The sequence below is a fragment of the Pithys albifrons genome, chromosome 1 (genome assembly GCF_047495875.1).
Source record: "Pithys albifrons albifrons isolate INPA30051 chromosome 1, PitAlb_v1, whole genome shotgun sequence".
Lineage (NCBI taxonomy): Eukaryota > Metazoa > Chordata > Aves > Passeriformes > Thamnophilidae > Pithys > Pithys albifrons.
This window is the reverse complement of record NC_092458.1, coordinates 113,717,891-113,735,341: the sequence shown is the minus strand read 5'-3', so window position 1 is coordinate 113,735,341 and position 17,451 is coordinate 113,717,891. Positions and strand designations below refer to the sequence as shown.

The window sequence follows — 17,451 nt, the reverse complement described above, 5'->3', positions numbered from 1 at the left end:
TTGTTGTTTTGGGATTTTTTTCCAAAAAGTGTAGTCTGAGGCTGCAGTTGTTTATGATGATTCTGTCAGACTTAGTCCTAATTTCCAGTGTACACTTGAAGTAGTTGCAACTGTTTAAACAAATTAGAGGTGGTCACCACAATAAAAAAACCAGTTTTGCTACAGAATTTGCTCCATCACCTTTTGCTTTTGCTGTGCTGCAAACAATGCAGAGGCTGAGCCACATCAGATGCTCATTCTGAACCTGGTTTTCACAGTTCACTGTGACTGTGTCCTGTACAAAGACATGGTGTCCTCTGAAGAGCCCAGCCAAAGGAATCTGCCTGCTGCTTGCTCTGGCCTTTTAATTTCTGAGTGGTTTTGGATAACTTTAAGTTTGTTTTCTCAGTGTAGCCTTCAGCTCCCTGCTCTCTGGTTGGTAACATTGAAGTGCTGTAGCAGCAAGTATTTAATGTAATAATTCCTGAATGTTTGAGAAACACTGAAACTGAGTTCATGCTTTATGTTAAAAGCCCAAGGAATAAAGTGAATGGATCGTTGTTTTTTCCCAAGCAGTGACTGAACTGTGTGCTTAGAATTGCTAAGTGGTTAGAAAGGTGAAGATTTGAGCCACAAATTCAGGTAATCTGAAGCTTTGCCAGTAATCTGGTGAAGGAGCTGAGCAGAAACTGACAGTGTTGAGCAGAATTTATTTATAGCTGTGGGGATTAGTCATGCCATGGATGTCTCCAAAAAGTACAAATCCCTTGTGCTGGAAAGGTGAACTTGCCCAGTCTGTTCCTCTCCATGATTATTGCCGTGTTGCTGGGAAGGGATGAGGAAGGAGAGCTTGGAGTAAAAACCTGTAGTTCTGGTACTAGTTGGAGTAGTCACTTGTGAAGCTGATGGAACTTCAGTGCCAAAACACCCCTTAAAGATCCACACAGGGGATCCAAGTCCCTCCCCTGCTTTGTAAAATGCTCCTTTTCTGGCTATAACTCTTTGCCAAAATGCTGTGAAGTGACAGCTTGTCTCCTTTCTCCTGTGCTGCCTCTTAGGACTTCATAGAGTCCTCAGTGGCACTTTTTCAGTCTGATGATGAAGATGGGAAGGCATTAGACATCAGCAACGAGGAGGTCCCTGACCTGGAGAAGGCTGGATATGGCCCAGAGACGAGGTCCATTCTTGTGAGGAGTGGAGTGTAAGTACTGAAATGTGTGGATGGAACTGCGAAGTGTTTCTGTGCATGTTTGGGGGCATCTTTGGAGAGAATATGTCACATGGCACAGGTGGTAAACATTTGGAGGAGAAAAAGGGTTTCTTTACATTTCCTTGGTGAATGAAAGGGAAAAAACCACCTTAATTTTCTGTAGCTCTCAAGACTACCCCTTGGTTTGGATCTGGGAGCTCTTGTCACTAGAGGAAGCTTGTGGTGTCTCTCCAGGGGTGTCACAGACTGTAGTTCATGATGCAGGAGCTGTGGCAGGAATACAGAAGAGAAATTCTGTATATATTAAGAACTGGGATGCCTTTTGGGACAGGTGGAGCCTGTACAGAAGGATAAAATATGCTGTATTTGTGAGAAAGTCAGACTGCTGGCACTGAAAATTAAAATACATTTTGAAGAACTGTTTAACCCAACAGGTGTGGAAGAGAATCTGGTTCAAACTGCTACAGCAACAGGGTGGACCTGCCTCACTTTGGGTGTGCATATGTGAAGTGCAGAAGGAAAATACACAATTTTAATAAAAAAGGAGGGGAAATTAGAGCACCTGCAGTGTCTGTTGGCAGAGTTAGGAGGTATTAACTGATGGAGCAAGGACAAAACTTTTAATAGTGATTTTAAAAGTGCAGCATTAACATTGCCATACCCACCCTGGGGTGATGGTGACAGGGAACAGCAACTGTTACAGCTTCAAACTTGGAACAGGTGGCAATAGTGGGGGACTTGGACTCCTCACCCTGGGGCTGGTTATCAGGGTCTGATGGGGAGAAAAGACAGGAGTGAAAGGCTCAGTCTGGAGAGGAGGGATGGATGCACATGAGTTGCCAAATCCTGAAGGTGGCAAGACAAGTTTGATGCAGGAGCATTCCCAGAGTGGCAGGAGATGAGGGGATGCTTTGCAGGATACTGAACACACAAAGATTCATTAATTTAACACATAAAATTTAACTTGTCACTTGAATGTCTTCCCTCTGTGTTTCTTGTTTCTCAGCAAAGCATCATCTCATGATGAGTGGAAAGGAAAGGCAGAGACCCAAAGCTGTGTGTTTGTCAAATAGTGTTTGCACAGTAAGAGCAGAAAATCAAGAGTGTGACAGTTTTGTGCCTCTCACCAAGTTTAATGCTGCACTGTCTGTCAGATGGGCTTTTTGTGGTGTTTAACTTGCCACTGTTGGCACCAGACTGCACAGAAAATAGGATGTTCTGGGTTAATTTTGTGTCACTCTCCAGGTGGGTGGCATATCAGCAGAAATACTTCTGTGGAGAACAGTATGTGTTGGAGAAAGGGAAATACAAATGTTTCTTGGACTGGGGAGGATCCAGTAAAGTCATCATGTCAATCAGACCTGTTAAACTGGTGAGTAGTTACCAGAACTTGTTAGATCAATGAGGCCTTTGCAGTTCAGAGCATACCATAATAATCAATCACTGTAACAATCTAATCTGTCTTTTTATTTGGAAACAACTTAAAGACCCTTGTTAATAACATCATGGAGACTTAAATGGACAGTCTGGATCTTTCTATGTCTTGAGAAAATGATCAGGGAAACCTCATAAGAAGAACTTCCCTTTGGCAAATTGCATAAATGGAAAGAATAACCTGGCCTGGAAAGATTAATTTGCCTTAAAACACAGTAATTTATGTAGCCTAATTGATAATGGATATAAAAATAATTGGGAATTTATCTGGTCCATGTTGTTGTTGTGTAATAGAAGTCTTTTTAAATTACTTTTCTGCATGAAAAATTTGTAATACGTGCAGTGAATAGAGAGAGGAAATATTTTTAATCCATTTTTCAATCCAAAGCAGTGCAGCTTGCCCAAACAGATTAGTGCCAGAACTGTCAAAAGCCAAATGCAAAGCAAAGACAATCCTCAGGAATATGTATTAAATAATAATAAGTCATAAATAAATAAGTAATAAGTGACACTAATGCACTGAAAATAGGAAAGGAGCATTTAACCTTATTTTAAAGATCATGTGTTGAAAGAGGTGTCACAGATGTCTGTTGTTTTTAATTCTGTGACTTTGCAAGAAATAGCCTGAAAAATCAATGCAGAGACATTTCCATGGGCTCTAATCCACATTATATGAACTAATTAATGCTGATGCAAGTTCTCTGCCTGAAAGGCACTGAACACTCAGGCAGGTAATGGGGAGCCCACAGGGAGGAGAATTGTGCCAAGAGCCTGGGAAGGGTGTTTGGGCTCACAATTAACAAATTTCAGGAACTTCACGTGTCTCCTAGGAAATGACTTGTAAATAATTTGGAGGGGGTTTAATGTGTGTATGTGTATTTACTATTGCAGGAACCACTTGGACCGAATGAGCCTCCACATTTGGTATGTTGGCAATTATTTAACAGCACTAAACTTCATTTAATAATGAAATACAGGTAATTTTGAGTGTCTTGGTTGAAATGATACCTCATTTTCATACAGCAGGTCATTGATGGATGACACTGGTAGATGTATAAAGGTTGCTTGCTGATGTTCTGCTCTTTGCTTTATTCCAGAGTGTACCCTTTAGTATTGTGTCCTCAAAAATGCAAGTTCAGTAGGTTTGACTGTCTTTGGGTCTCCGTAGCTGTTCATTTTCCCCTTCTCCCTCTTCTGGGACCTCACCATCCCATTCATTCATCCTTCTCTCTGTGGCAGATTTTAGTCCATTATTTTTTGCATTGTCTCTGCTTTGTCACTCTTGTGTTTCACTGGGGAGGTGAAGATGAAAATAGAAACTGCAAAGATTGACCTGCACTTTCCAAACCTGCAGATGCATCAACAGAGGAACTTGGGGTTGTTTTGAATGGTGGTGGTTCTGCTCTTCAGTGTCCCAGGCAGGTGTAGCTGCTCTTTAAGGTCCATGGTCACCTTTTTCTCACAGTGGCATAAAACCTTCTCTGAACACATCCTGATGATAATTAATTTTTTATAAATCCCTTCTGTGATACATCCTGGCAATTCCCTGAAGGTTGTGTCTAAGTTGGTGATAACTTACTGTGAGAAAGTGGTCCCTGGAACTCACTTTCAGTCAGTTTTGGGTTTCACACTTTTGATCCATATCTTCCAAGGTTATATTCTTGGACTTCTATGTTCTCTTTCTAAAGCAAAATCCTGCTCTGTGTTTATCTCCACACGTGGTCTGTGTCCCCTGCAATGTTCTGCCCCAACAGGAATCTCCTCCCTTCCAGAATTAATTGTTTAATTTGTCTTTTCTGTCCTGGTGTGAATGATGATCTAAAGGCTTCCACTGCTCTCTCTATGACATCCTTTTAATTAGGGAAATTCAGAAAACTTTATTTGAAGAAACAGGGCATTTTTTCAGATTAAACCGACCTTGGAGCTCAGTGGTTCTGTTTCAGCAAACTAAAAAAGTATTTTGTCATCTGAACACAATCTCTGGGTGGGAACCAATGAGCATTGTGTTGTTCAGCAGGTGCACCACACCCTCCTTTTTCTTCTCCAAGGCTCCCAGTTCTCCAGTTTTATGATTAACTCAGGACTACAGGAAATGTTTCCTGTCTGAAGACATAATTGGGGCATTATTTTAGTCCTAAACACTGACTTCCTGCCAGCCCTATTCCCATGGCAGTTTGCAGCCAAATCCAGAGCCTTGCAAGTACATTCCCAGTCAGGCTTTGGGGAATGGGACCAGATAAAATAACTCAGGTGAAACCAGTGGGGTCCAAACAGTTAAAGATATTTTTATTCCCATCTTCAATTCTTTTTTTTTTTTAGGATCTCCCAAAATCTATTCTTTGAGTGCATTACTCCAGTTCTGCAGACCTTCCAGATCAATTCAAACCTTTGGAGTTTCAATAAATTGTGCTTTACAGTCTTTTAATTTCCAGAAAATTGAGAAAACCCCTCTGTGTGTGTGTATTTGCACAGTCACCTCTGAATCCTGACCTGCCCTGGATTGTGTGTTGCCTCTTGTGTTCTCTAATAACAGTTTTAACACCATTTGTGTTGCTATCCTGATTTCTCCCTGACCTTTCCCACCTGCCAGGCTCCCTAATAGATAACCCCTGGACATGCAGTGTCTGAAATCACCCACTCTACACAGCCATTCCTTTTATTTGTTGAAATAAAGCTTGGTTTTTCCAGCAAGAACAAAGCCCCTTTCAGTAGCAGCTGCCTTGTGCAGATGATTTAGGAAGCAGAAATAATTGCTGTGATACCTTATATTTGTATTTTAATGGGCTGTCTGTTGAGCTTTTAGGAAGTGAAACCTCATACAGTAATGTCAGACCCTGACAGAGCAGAGATTGCTGCAGTCTGAGGCTTAATTGCTTCGTGTTTTCACTGAGGAATCACTAGACCATCATTCATCATTAGATACATTCTGTATTAAAAGGAGTTGTGGATGTTTTAAAAGCCTTGCATAGCATGTGGCCAGTGAAAGAAAGTGCATAAATATCTATACAGATACATAGATATATAGATACTGCTTTTATAAAGCTTCTAGATGAGTGGGTAGAAAATACCATGTAATTGCAGCTTAACCAGAAGTTCTGTGCCAGAGCAGTGCAATTGTATTTAAAGGAAAATCAGTGACACTTTACTGATGGTGCTGTGGCTGGTTCATGTTCTCCAGTTACAGAGGCAAGGCCAGGTTGGGCCTTTCTTGTTCTTTCTAACAGGAAACACATTAATTTGTTTCCAAAACACAGACTGAGCTTTTCCATAAAATCCTTTGCTGATATTTGTGTTTGGCTTTCTCAGCCTGTCCTGGCAAAGCCTCGGAGTCTTTCCTTTGGCAGGAAGTTTGGCCAATCCTGGGGCATGAAGGGGAAGGAGCTCTTGCAACAGCCATCGTGTTTTCCTTCCATTACAGACTGTGAGCTGTTCTCTTGATACAATTAAATTTTTCATTCTTTTCAGGCTCTAAAGTGAACTCCATCTCAGTTACTCAGTGGCAGCCCAAAGGTAGAGAATTCTGGGTGACTTTGTGGATCACAGCCTACATCATACTAGGTTTTTCTTCCTTTCCTGTTTTTTTTCTTTTACTGCCATACTTTCAGCCTTGTTGCTTTCCACGGTTGAATTGATCATGGTCCTGTGTGACCTGTAGTTCTTCACCCTGACTTGTAGAAACAGCTCAGCTGAACTTCAGAAGTTCCCAGTTCCCTCAGAAATTCTCCTGCTGGGTCTGACACAACTCCCTGCCCTCACTGTGATCACAGGAGGTTTCAAAGCACTTTGTCACCAGTAGCTCTGCTTCTTTGGGCCATTCCTTCCCCATCCTGCTTGGAACTCTGGGTTGCTGTAGTGGGAATTGAATGGATGGTAACACCTTCAGTCCTGCCCCAGCATCCATGGGGAGCATCCTGTGCCAGTCGCAGAGGTGATAAACTGCTTGCTCTTTCAAAAACTAAAGCAGCTGTAAAACTGTAAAAAATTCCTTAAATGAGAAGTGGTTCTGTTTATTGTACCTTTATGACTTGAATGGGTGTTCTCTGAGAGTGCAGCTTTCTCTGTGTACATTAATGATAATGCCTTCATTTTCCTTCTGGTCATTGTTTTTGTTCTGTTTTGTTCTTGTAGCTCAAAGCTTTCAGTAAAACACATTTCCAAGGAGCATGTGTAGATTTCACAGCAGAAGTTTCTGATTTTACATCATTCATACCATGTTCTTTTAAGGTTCTTCGGGGATGGTAAGTCTGTTGTTTTACATGCCACCATTCTGAGTAATTTTGGGTTAAATGTTACTAAATTTCAGACAACTGCAAACACATAACACATGCCCATCATACTCCATGGTGTCTCAGGGCCTTTGTCTTGCAGTGCATCTCAGTAACTCATCCTGTCCTTGGTTTGGGTATTGTGCATTTTGCCCTCCCTGTGGGAAGTTTCCACAGTTCCTGTGACTCCTGTTTTTAACTCCAGTTAGGATTTATTCCAGATTTTGAGCTTGGTGCAGTAGGAGTGTCTGCATTGCTCTTGCCTGGTGTGACTCTGGGACTGAGGTTTCTGAACCACATGGTTTGGTTCTGCTGCTTTGCTTGCTTCATGGCACAGCCTTTCAAGCCACCTCACTCTTAAGCCTGACAAGAACAAAGCAATTTCTTACTCCTTATGTCCTTAGCAAATACTAAGTCTTGGCAAAAACTTAATGAGCAGCTTATCTTTTTTGTTTCATTATTCCTGCAGTTGGCTCCTGTATTACCAAGGGGAAACCACTGACAATCACTGTGTGCTGGAAGAAGGTCTCTACACTGACCTCAGTTCCTGTGGCTGCCCCACTGCTGCAATCAAAGCCCTCAAGCCTATTCAATATGTAAGGACTCTCAGTATTAACATTTTGGAGCTCTTTTCCAGTCAGATGTCTGAAACAAGTGCTTGTGCTAAACAAACTCTCAGTGAGTGTAAAGGAGTGAAGTTTGTTTTCTTGGCTTGCAGGATTTTTGGGTCAGGAACAGGTTGTTGCCTGCACATGGTCAGACCCTGAGATCAGCTCAGTTGGTTAAAACTTGGCTGTAACAATGCCAAGGTCATGGGATCAATCCCCTGTGTGGGCCATTGACTTAAGAGTTGGACTCGATGATCCTTGGGGGTCCCTTCCAACTCAGAACAGTCTGTGATTCTGTGATTTTATAGATTTTATGTGGCCATTTTGGGTGATCTGGGCTCAAAGTTGCTCCATGGTGTACAAGTTGCATTTTTCTCACTGGGCTTGTGGCAGGTGGACCCTGGAAGGGCACCAGGTGCCCACCAAGGCCACTTCATCCTTCTGCCTCCTCAGCTGGGCAGGGGAGAGAAAACAGAGCAAAAGACTTGTGGGTTGAGGTGAGGGCAGGGAGAGGTCACTCACCAGCCACTGTCACAGGCAAAACAGGCTCAGCTTGGGGAAATTAATTCATTACCAATCAAATCAGAGTAGGATAATGAGAAATAAAACTGAACCTTGTAAATACCATCCTTCCACCCCTGCCTTCTTCCCTATCTCAGCTTCCCTCCTGATTCTCTCTTCCTCCTCCCCAGAGGATGTGATGTGATCTCTGTGCTTTTATCTGTATCTTGGTGTGCTCCTGTGCAGGAGCATCAAAGAGCACCTGGTAAAGCAGAAGCAAGTGGCTTCTCTGCCCACTCCTCTCTGGCACTGACCAGCAACTTCTCCAAAACTCCTTTCCTGATCACAGAACACAAACTCAGTGTATGTGACGTGTGTCCTTCAGTAACTGTACACTGCAGAGATAACTCAATGCAGTTTTTTCACATATGAAGTCCTTTTTTTCATTTGTGAACAGATTTTAAAAACAAAAGAAAGAAACCCCACCCCCCAAAAAACCCCAACCAAACAAAGATGTAAAACCCCACCAAAAAAAACCCTCAAGCAAACCCAAGCACCACAAACCATGGGTGTGGTGGCAAGGATGTACAAGTTGAGTTTGAGAGCTGGGCTTTGCACCAGACCACACAGAAACAGTGACTTCTGTGGAGCTGTAGCTTTCCACCTGCTCAGAGCCTGGTGTTTGGATTAAAGCTCTCCTTTTAAAGTCATAGAATCAGTGGGGTTGGAAAAGACCTCGGAGACCATCAAGTCCAACCCTTGGGCCAACTCCAGTCCCTTTACCAGATCATGGCACTCAGTGCCACGGCCAAGCTCAGTTGAAAAACCTCCAGGAATGGAGAATCCACCCCCTCTCTGGACAGCCCATTCCAATGCCTGAGCACTCTCTCTGCAAAGAAGTTTTTTCTGATCTCCAACTTCAATTTCCCCTGGCAGAGCTTGAGCCCATCGTGCCCCCTTGTCCTATTGCTGAGTGCCTGGGAGAAGAGACCAACCTGGCCAGAACTTCCCTTCAGGCAGTTCCAGACAGTGCTGAGGTCACCTCTGAGCCTCCTCTTCTCCAGGCTAAACATGCCCAGCTCCCTCAGCCTCTCCCCACAGCACTTGTGCTCCAGTCCCTTCTCCAGCCTTGTTACTCTTCTGTCAGGCTTTGGGACTCTGCTGTGCAGTTTTGACATGCAATAGGAGGTCTCATCCCCATCCCCCACGCTGTGATCTGCCAGGGAAGTCACCATGGCATGGTAGGAAGCTGCTGGCAGCCCCTGGTCCTGAGGCCAATCCCTGGCAGGGCTGTGCTTGGCAGGGAAGCTCACACGTGTGCTCTGCTCTGTGAGAGGCTTCACCTCCCAGTTCTTGTTCCTCTCACAAAGAGGAGCCCTTGGGTTTCACACAATGGGAGCACTGAGCAGCATGAGGAGCTGCTGGACCCCCCTGTTCACAGAGGGCAGTGCCCTTGCTGTCCCCAGCCCCTGTGAGTGCAGGTCACCCAGGGCACTGTGTGGCACCGAGCACGGAGCGGTGGGTGCTGAGCATTGTGCCCAGAACAGTTGCTGGAACTGAGCCCGTTTTATTACAGCATCTTTCTGTTGGCTCATTGAGGAGAGCAGCAAGCCTGTTCCCAGTGGAGCTGCTGTGGAGCTGTATTGAATTATTGGTGGCCCTGGGAACCCCTTGTCTTTATTCAGCTTTAAATACCAGGCTGAGATGTGTCTCTCATGGCTGAATGTGCTTTGTTGCTGCTCTGCCCTCAGTGGGGTGTGTTGGCTGCCCTGTGGCTGTGCAGGATCCCACACTGCAGGGACACCTGGGGGGCTTCTGCTTCCCACATGCTGACAGGGAGAAGAGTCCATGTCTGCCACTGGAAAAGGGGAAAATTAATATCCCTTTAATATTCCTGCTCATTGCCAGCCTTGGGAAACAGTCCAAGCCAGCCCAGGGGTGTGGGTGTGGGCCAGGTATTTATTTTAGAAGCAGGTTGTACCAGCCAGCTCGTTGGGGTAGGAGAACAAATGGGCTGGAGAAAATGAGAAGGTGGGATCTGGGTCTTCCCTTTCCCATTTGCAGGATTGTAGTGACAATTATCTGTATGTTCCCTTGGGTTTTGTACAGCTGAGTGTAACTTTGTGAGTTTTCACTCCAATCTGTAACAGTTCTGAGGGGCTTTCTTGAGTGTTGTCAGCTGCTGCAACATTTCTGGGCTCTGTGCTGGCAGGAGAATTTGGGGATTAACATTCCATATTTGTAGTATTCCTTCATGGCACGGGTGTGATTCTGGAACAGCTCTGTAAGGTGGCAGGGGCATTTTTGTGCCTGAGGTAACAGTGCTGCCTTAATCAGTATAAAACAGCAAAGAACTTCTGCAAAGCCTTGACTTTTTTTTCTTCCAAAACAGATCAACTCTTTGAAGATGAGAAAAAGATTTAAGGGAGTCATTTTTAATACGGAAAATGCAGCTTTCATGCAAACAAATATAACAAATGTTATAAATGAAAAATAAAGAGGATTTTTTTTTGTTTGGGAAAGTAAACTCCTGTGGTATTAGTTTGAAAATTGACAGAAATACAATTTGCTTGTTAAACATAACAAAATGAAAAATTTCTTTCTAAACCACAGAGTTGGCCCAGTTAAAGTGGAAAAACTCAAAACTTCCAGAGCAACACAAAATTATTTGGGAAGGAAAACAGGCTGAGACTGTCTGATTTCTTCTGTGTGGTGACAGTGTTTTAGCTTGGCTAACTTTGGTGTTTGTTGCTTGAGGAGGTTCATCCTTTGGGATAAATCTTGTTCTTGCAGTGGGGAGTTCAGCTCTGGTGCTGCCTTTTCTCAGGCAGGTGGTTTTGCCAAACTCTTCCTCATATTTTATGTGATTTCCATGGACAGGAATATCCAGGAGTGTTGCAATCAGCACTGGGTTTCCCTTCTAAAATGTTAATGTCAGCCCTTAAGTTAAACCAGTCTCATAGTTCTAAAACCAGAAATGAGATCCAGGTTGTAGGTTGTGCAATGGCTTTTTTTGTTTGGTTGGGTTTTTTTCCTTTTTGAGGCATTCCTTATTCTTACTCTGATCAGTCTTGCATTTCTATATTGATTAATATAGATTTCTATATTGATTCTATATTGATTTCCATATTAATTAATCATGCCCTGGTCTGGCCCTGTGGACTCCTTTCCTTGGCATTTTTAGGTTTTCCCATCAAAGTTTGCACAATCTTAAGTTTGCAAAACAAGAACTGGGAGGAAAAAAATCGTGTTTTGGGGTGAGCCCATTAGTAATCATTTCCACAGCATGCATAATGCAGAACTATCTGTATTTATAGCTGAAATCCTGCTTTTTGTTAGGGGCACATGTGCAAATTCCCCTGTGCGTTTGGTTTTCGCTCCTGGGTTTTTGGCCAGCCTGGTGTCTGTGCAGTGCTGCTTTACAAAAGGCATTTAAAGGAAGCTCATCTTGCTCTGATGTTTGTTTAATATCAAACACATCAGGCTTGCACTGTGTTTTGGTCTGAACTGGTATAAAAACCTATTGTGAAAATTGGTGGTGCAGCTTCTGTTCATTTACAGAAAGGTGAAGATCATCAAGGGAGAGCCTGAGCTGAGTTGAACTGCACAGGAGGTTTTCAGGGTGCTGATTTCTGTGACATTTCCCTGCATCCTGTGCTGGGTTAGCCATGGGCTGCCACACCTGCAAAGTAAAGAATATCAGTGCATTTCACAGCTCACAAGGCTGCCCAGAGCCTGAAATGCTGTGTAAATACAGCCCTTCTTAATCACTGCCCTCTGGAATGTACTGAGTCTCTTCAGCTTTCTCCCTGGGCACTGGCAGTGAAAACCAGAACAGGCACAACCTCTTGAAATGTTACTGGTGGTGGTTTAAGCAAAGGCACTCGGTTCCTTCACACCTGAAGATCAAGTCATAGAATCACAGAATGGATTGGGTTGGAAAAGACCTCTGAGATCATCAAGTCCAATCCTTGGTCCAACTCCAGTCCCTTTACCAGATCATGGCACTCAGTGCCACGGCCAAGTTCAGTTGAAAAACCTCCAGGGATGGGGAATCCACCCCCTCTCTGGGCAGCCCATTCCAATGCCTGAGCACTCTCTCTGCAAAGAATTGCCTTCTGCTCTCCAACTTCAATTTCCCCTGGCAGAGCTTGAGCCCATCATGCCCCCTTGTCCTATTGCTGAGTGCCTGGGAGAAGAGACCAACCCCCACCTGGACAGAATTTCCCTTCAGGGAGTTCCAGACAGTGCTGAGGTCACCTCTGAGCCTCCTCTTCTCCAGGCTAAACACCCCCAGCTCCCTCAGCCTCTCCCCACAGCACTTGTGCTCCAGTCCCTTCTCCAGCCTCGTTACTCTTCTGTCAGTCTTTGGGACTCTGCTGTGCAGTTTTGACATGCAATAGGAGGTCTCATCCCAATCCTATTGCTGAGTGCCTGGGAGAAGTAATTCTTCTGTGCTTTGGCATCCTCACAGTTGGCAAGCTGGTCCCCAAGGATGGCATTTCAGGTGTTTTCCTTGAAATAACGATGAAAGGAGGCTGAGATAACCCTGACCCAGCCATGGGAATGACTCCACTTGTGGGTAAATGTGGGTGTCTTTAGCTCACCTTTCAAATGGGGAACCAGGGGCCACCCAAGGCCATGCCACAGTCTGGGGCTGTCCTGTTTTCCCTTCCAGTTGCCCTTCCCCTGGCTCTTGGAGAGCCCTGCTCATCCCTGTCCTGTCCCTTGGTGAGGGAAGCTGATCCTGTCAGCTCCACAGTTCCTGCCAGTGCTTTTTCAGCCTGCAGATGGGTGCAAATGCTGCCCAGCACTGTGTGAGAAGGGTGGGAACGAGGTGCCTCTGTAGTGAGGGTAAGAGGCAGAGCCTCAAATCTCACTGTTGGTGGTTTCCATGGAGCCAGAAAAACACAGAGAGAGAGGAAAGCCAGGCCAGGGCACTGCTGCCAGCTGTTGGCATGGCATGGGATATACAAAGGGAGGAAGCAGCTCTTTGCTCTATATATGGCTGTGGAAGTGTGACAGCTCAGTGCCTGACACAGCAGCCTGTTTTCTGTCTGTGCAGGGTCAGTGGGGTCCTCCTGAGGCCTCCAGGGAAGGTGGTGGCATCAGCCCTTGTCACTGGCTGTGTGTGTGCCAGGGATGCAGTGCCTGTGGGCACAGTGGGGCTCTGAGCAGCTGGACAGGCATTCCCAGGCCACTCAGGCCAAACAGCCTCAACCCCAGGACAGCTGGAGTCGTTTTAATTGACTCTGGAGTCACTTTAATTGACTCCACCAATTTGCTGTCCTGGTTCTTGGCATATAAATGGATATTCTGTATCAGACAACCTGTCCATCTAGTGCAGCATCCCTGTCTCTTAACATGTGGCTATTGCAGCAGCAGGATAAATTTTCATGCTTGGCTAACACAGATGCCAAAGGGTGTTTCTCATGGTCAGTAAAGCACTTGTGGAAATTGGCCCTGCTGGGCCTGTTCTGGATTTGAAGGGAAGTTCTGGCCAGGTGGGGGTTGGTCTCTTCTCCCAGGCACTCAGCAATAGGACAAGGGGGCACGATGGGCTCAAGCTCTGCCAGGGGAAATTGAAGTTGGAGAGCAGAAGGCAATTCTTTGCAGAGAGAGTGCTCAGGCATTGGAATGGGCTGCCCAGAGAGGGGGTGGATTCCCCATCCCTGGAGGTTTTTCAACTGAGCTTGGCCGTGGCACTGAGTGCCATGATCTGGTAAAGGGACTGGAGTTGGACCAAGGGTTGGACTTGATGATCTCGGAGGTTTTTTCCAACCCAGTCCATTCTATGATTCTGGTATCTGCTCAGTGCAAACCAGTGCCAAGGCCCTGCCAGCAGGAGTGTGGTGGCACTGCCTTGCTGAGCCAAGCAGTGAGGAGTTGCTGCCTGCACTGGGTCTGCTGCTCTGGGTTTCTAAGGGTTGCAAATCTGACCCACCCCATCCAGCAGAAGCACTCGGGAAGAACTGACTTTCCAAAATAAAAAGATCACAGGTTTGAATCTCTTTCAGGTTTGTAACAGCAGTTTTTAGGAGTACAGTGGGCTTTTTAAATGTCTCTGAGTGGATGATCCCAAGCTCTTGTTTAAAATGGCTCAGCAAACTCTCTGTCCTTGCAGTGTTGTTGCATGACTGAGTTGTCCCTGCACTGGAAAGCAATTTCTCTGGGGCAGATTCTGACCAACCAGCCACATACCAAGTGCACTGAGTCAGTGTCAAGGAAATTTGTATGTCCTGAATCACCACTGAGCTCTTCAGAGACACTTCACTGCAATACATGGTGCCTGCTCAAACATGAGAGTTCATTCCTCATAATTACTCAGTGCCTGTGTCAACTTTAATTCAGGATTTTGCTTCATTTATTCCACCTGAGGCCATGTCTTTGCTGCAGGAGAAATCCTAGTTTTGGCCTGAGCCAACTATCTGAGATAACCTCTCCTAAGAACGAGGTGACCTTCCTGGAGAGGCTGAGCAGGATTAGCCAGAGCTGTTCCCTCTTCCTTTACCACCTGCATCAAGGTGTGAACATCAAGTGCTTTTGGTTTCAATACTCCCCTTATGGTTTTGGGTTCAAGATGCCGAAGAATTGTGCAAATGTTCCTTGTATTAAGGCACAGACTTTGTGTATTTAAGAGTTTTCTCTCTTTTTCTGCTGATCTCATGGCTGTACCACATTTTCATGCAACCTGGTCTCTTTATTTGCTTTCCCAGGCAATCTGTCAACTGTAGAAAAGGACATTAAATGAAAAATGTTTCAATTTTACATGAGATTGAAGGGTTGACTAAGCTATTTCTGCAAGATTGCCAGCAGAAAAATAGGACTGCCTGTTGAAATTGAGAGCTTTTTAGTTGGTCATTTTCTTCTTTCACAGTTTGCAGCTCTCTAAGATCTTTGCACTGAACTCCTGCTGAGTGAGTTCTGTGGACACTGGACTTGGGATTGGCCTCACTACTCCAGGTGCAACCTGCAGATCCCCCTGAAAACTGCTGGGGTAACGTGTATCCATCTGGGCATTTCTGGGTTTTTGAAAAGCAGTCAAGGCCCTGATGGTACAAATGAGATCCAAATGAGTTTTTTTAGGTGCAAACAGAGGCCTCCCAGCATTGTGATGTGTCTGCCTGTGTCAGTGGGGCACTGAAGTTGGATATTCCTACTGAAACGTTCCCCCTCCTTCCTCCTCCCCAGGTCTTTGCTGAGCCTTCCATCAGCCTGTTCACTCTGGAATGCTGCAAGGGCAGGGAGCTGCACTTCAGTGGACCTGTCAACTCTGTCTTGAATGAGGACCTTCACTTTTACACTCAGTCTGTGTGGGTGAGAAGTGGACTGTAAGTATGGAACAAACACTCCTGTCTGTTTTGCACTCTAGGGGCTAACACAGAACATGCATTTTCTCCAATCCTTGCCTTACTCATGGGATGTTTTACATTCTGACTTTAATTTTGAGACAACACAAAATTCTAAAATGCAGTTGAATGCCAGACACACTTTTTGTATCAAGACCCAATTTGAACAAAAACTCTGGGCAGAGGATGCACTTCCCCCCTTTTATCCCTATCCAGTAATGACCAGCAGGGCCTGTTGTTCCAGCCAGGAACCAAAAGGAAGTTTTGATTGCTGACTTACAAAGACAGGTCGTGTAAACTGAGCCTGGCTGCGAACACCAGCTATGCTACAAACTGCAGTGATTGAAACCCCTGCAGAGGGGCAGTGGAGCTCGATGTGCTGACTGGCTGCCAAAGAGGCAGCAGCTTCTGAGAGCAGCTCAGGGTGGATCTGACAGCTGGAACAGGAATTTGCTTCTGTTATTAGTTTAACCCTCCTCCACGAGTGTGGACACACACCCAGGTTCTTGTGTGAAAACCATTTTACATCTGCAGGAGTGACCTTCTAACCTCTTCCACATGTCACCCTTTCCCCTTTTGGAAAACATCTTAAGTGTTCTGTCTGGGCCATTTTTTTTTCAGCCTCCACATCCACAGCAGCAACAAATAACTTGCAGAGGTCTCATCCTGCCTCTGAGACTGGCTGGAAGCTGCTGTTCTTCCAATGTGACACACATTTCCTATGTTTATGTTTGACCTTTCCCCACCTTTTTCACATAGACAAGGCTGTAATTTTCTTGAGAGAATAGTGGAATGTGAACTTACCCCCAGAGCTTTGCCATAGTCCTTAACATCTGTGCCACTTGCATCCCAAAACCGTGCTGGAAATGTGGATGAGGGATGGTCTGCTGCTGGGAGGGTGGCAAAGAGCTGCAGTTTGTCTGAGAATTCCATGCACACATTGCCTGTGATCTGAGTCAGTTTGGAGGAGGAACACCTGACTTATTTCTGGCAGGGAATGGGCTGCCCAGAGAGGGCGTGGATTCCCCATCCCTGGAGGTTTTTCAGCTGAGCTTGGCCGTGGCACTGAGTGCCATGACTGGTAAAGGGACTGGAGTTGGACCAAGGGTTGGACTTGATGATCTCAGAGGTCTTTTCCAACCCAATCCATCCTATGATTCTGTGATTCTAATTCCTCTGTGGAGGTGTTGCAGTCTGGAGTTTGTCCTGTTGGGAAACATCCCTTTATGAGCTTTCTCTGCCCTCTCATTAGGTGTTATTATCAGAAAATCAAATCCCCCTGCCCATGCACTGGGCTGCAGAGGAAGGGTGATGGCTTTAGGCCCCCAGACAAGAGAGCACAGGAGAGGAGTGCAGCACTGCAGCCCCCTCCATCTCTCTGGAGCTGCTGCCCTGCCCTTGGGAAGGCTCAGGGCAGAAGGCCTGGGTTCCTCTGAGCTCCCTGTGATGCTTCCTGGAGACAGCCCCACAGCCTGTGCTCATCCCACGTGGCACATTGGGAGCCTAAAGGCTGAGGGTGTCAGGTGGTCATGGGAAGTCATTGGGTTTGTTTGCCTCACCTGTGAGTAAGAACCCAGGAAGGCGGATTCAGAGGTGCTTTAGCTCCTTGTCCCACAGCCTGCTGTCAGCTGTAGGCAAACAGCAAAGATTGATGGAAATATTCCAATGCCATCTTGCTGCCAGGCTCAGGATCCTTCCTGAGCCAAGTGGCCATCTCAGTCATGGCGCAGGCCTGGGCTGGGGCTTGGCACAGGGGGCTGGATGCTGAAACACCTGGAGATGTGGGAGGGGAGGCAGAGCCTGGTGAGGGCTGAGGTGAGTTCTGTCTGTTGCTGAGTGCCAGAGACCCAGCCTGGCTCCATATGGTGATCACTGTGACAGTCTTTTCCCCCTCTCCCTGTTTCCTGTAAATGTCTGCTTTGAAAGTGCATTCCCAATGAGACTGCTCCACAAAGCTAACAAAGGAATTCTCAGTGACTGGACAGAAAACATTGCAATATAAAAGGCAGAAATGCCTTAGAAAGGTGAACACACAGAGGTGGTCAGGCTGCTCTGGATACCTGTCGGTCAGGATGTGTGGGGCTTTCCCTGAGGAAACAGGGACA

The 17,451-nt window shown here is 45.6% G+C and overlaps 1 protein-coding gene across 1 annotated transcript in view; it reads left to right on the top strand.

Moving 5' to 3' along the window:
* CRYBG3 (crystallin beta-gamma domain containing 3) overlaps positions 1-17,451 on the top strand; it is an 86,333-nt gene that overhangs the window by 63,522 nt on the left and 5,360 nt on the right. The window contains exons 13-18 of the mRNA XM_071568818.1: positions 1,038-1,180; positions 2,435-2,561; positions 3,515-3,547; positions 6,752-6,861; positions 7,358-7,484; positions 15,189-15,328. Of these exons, the coding sequence (XP_071424919.1) occupies positions 1,038-1,180; positions 2,435-2,561; positions 3,515-3,547; positions 6,752-6,861; positions 7,358-7,484; positions 15,189-15,328 (680 nt within the window). The remainder of the gene's footprint in view (positions 1-1,037; positions 1,181-2,434; positions 2,562-3,514; positions 3,548-6,751; positions 6,862-7,357; positions 7,485-15,188; positions 15,329-17,451) is intronic.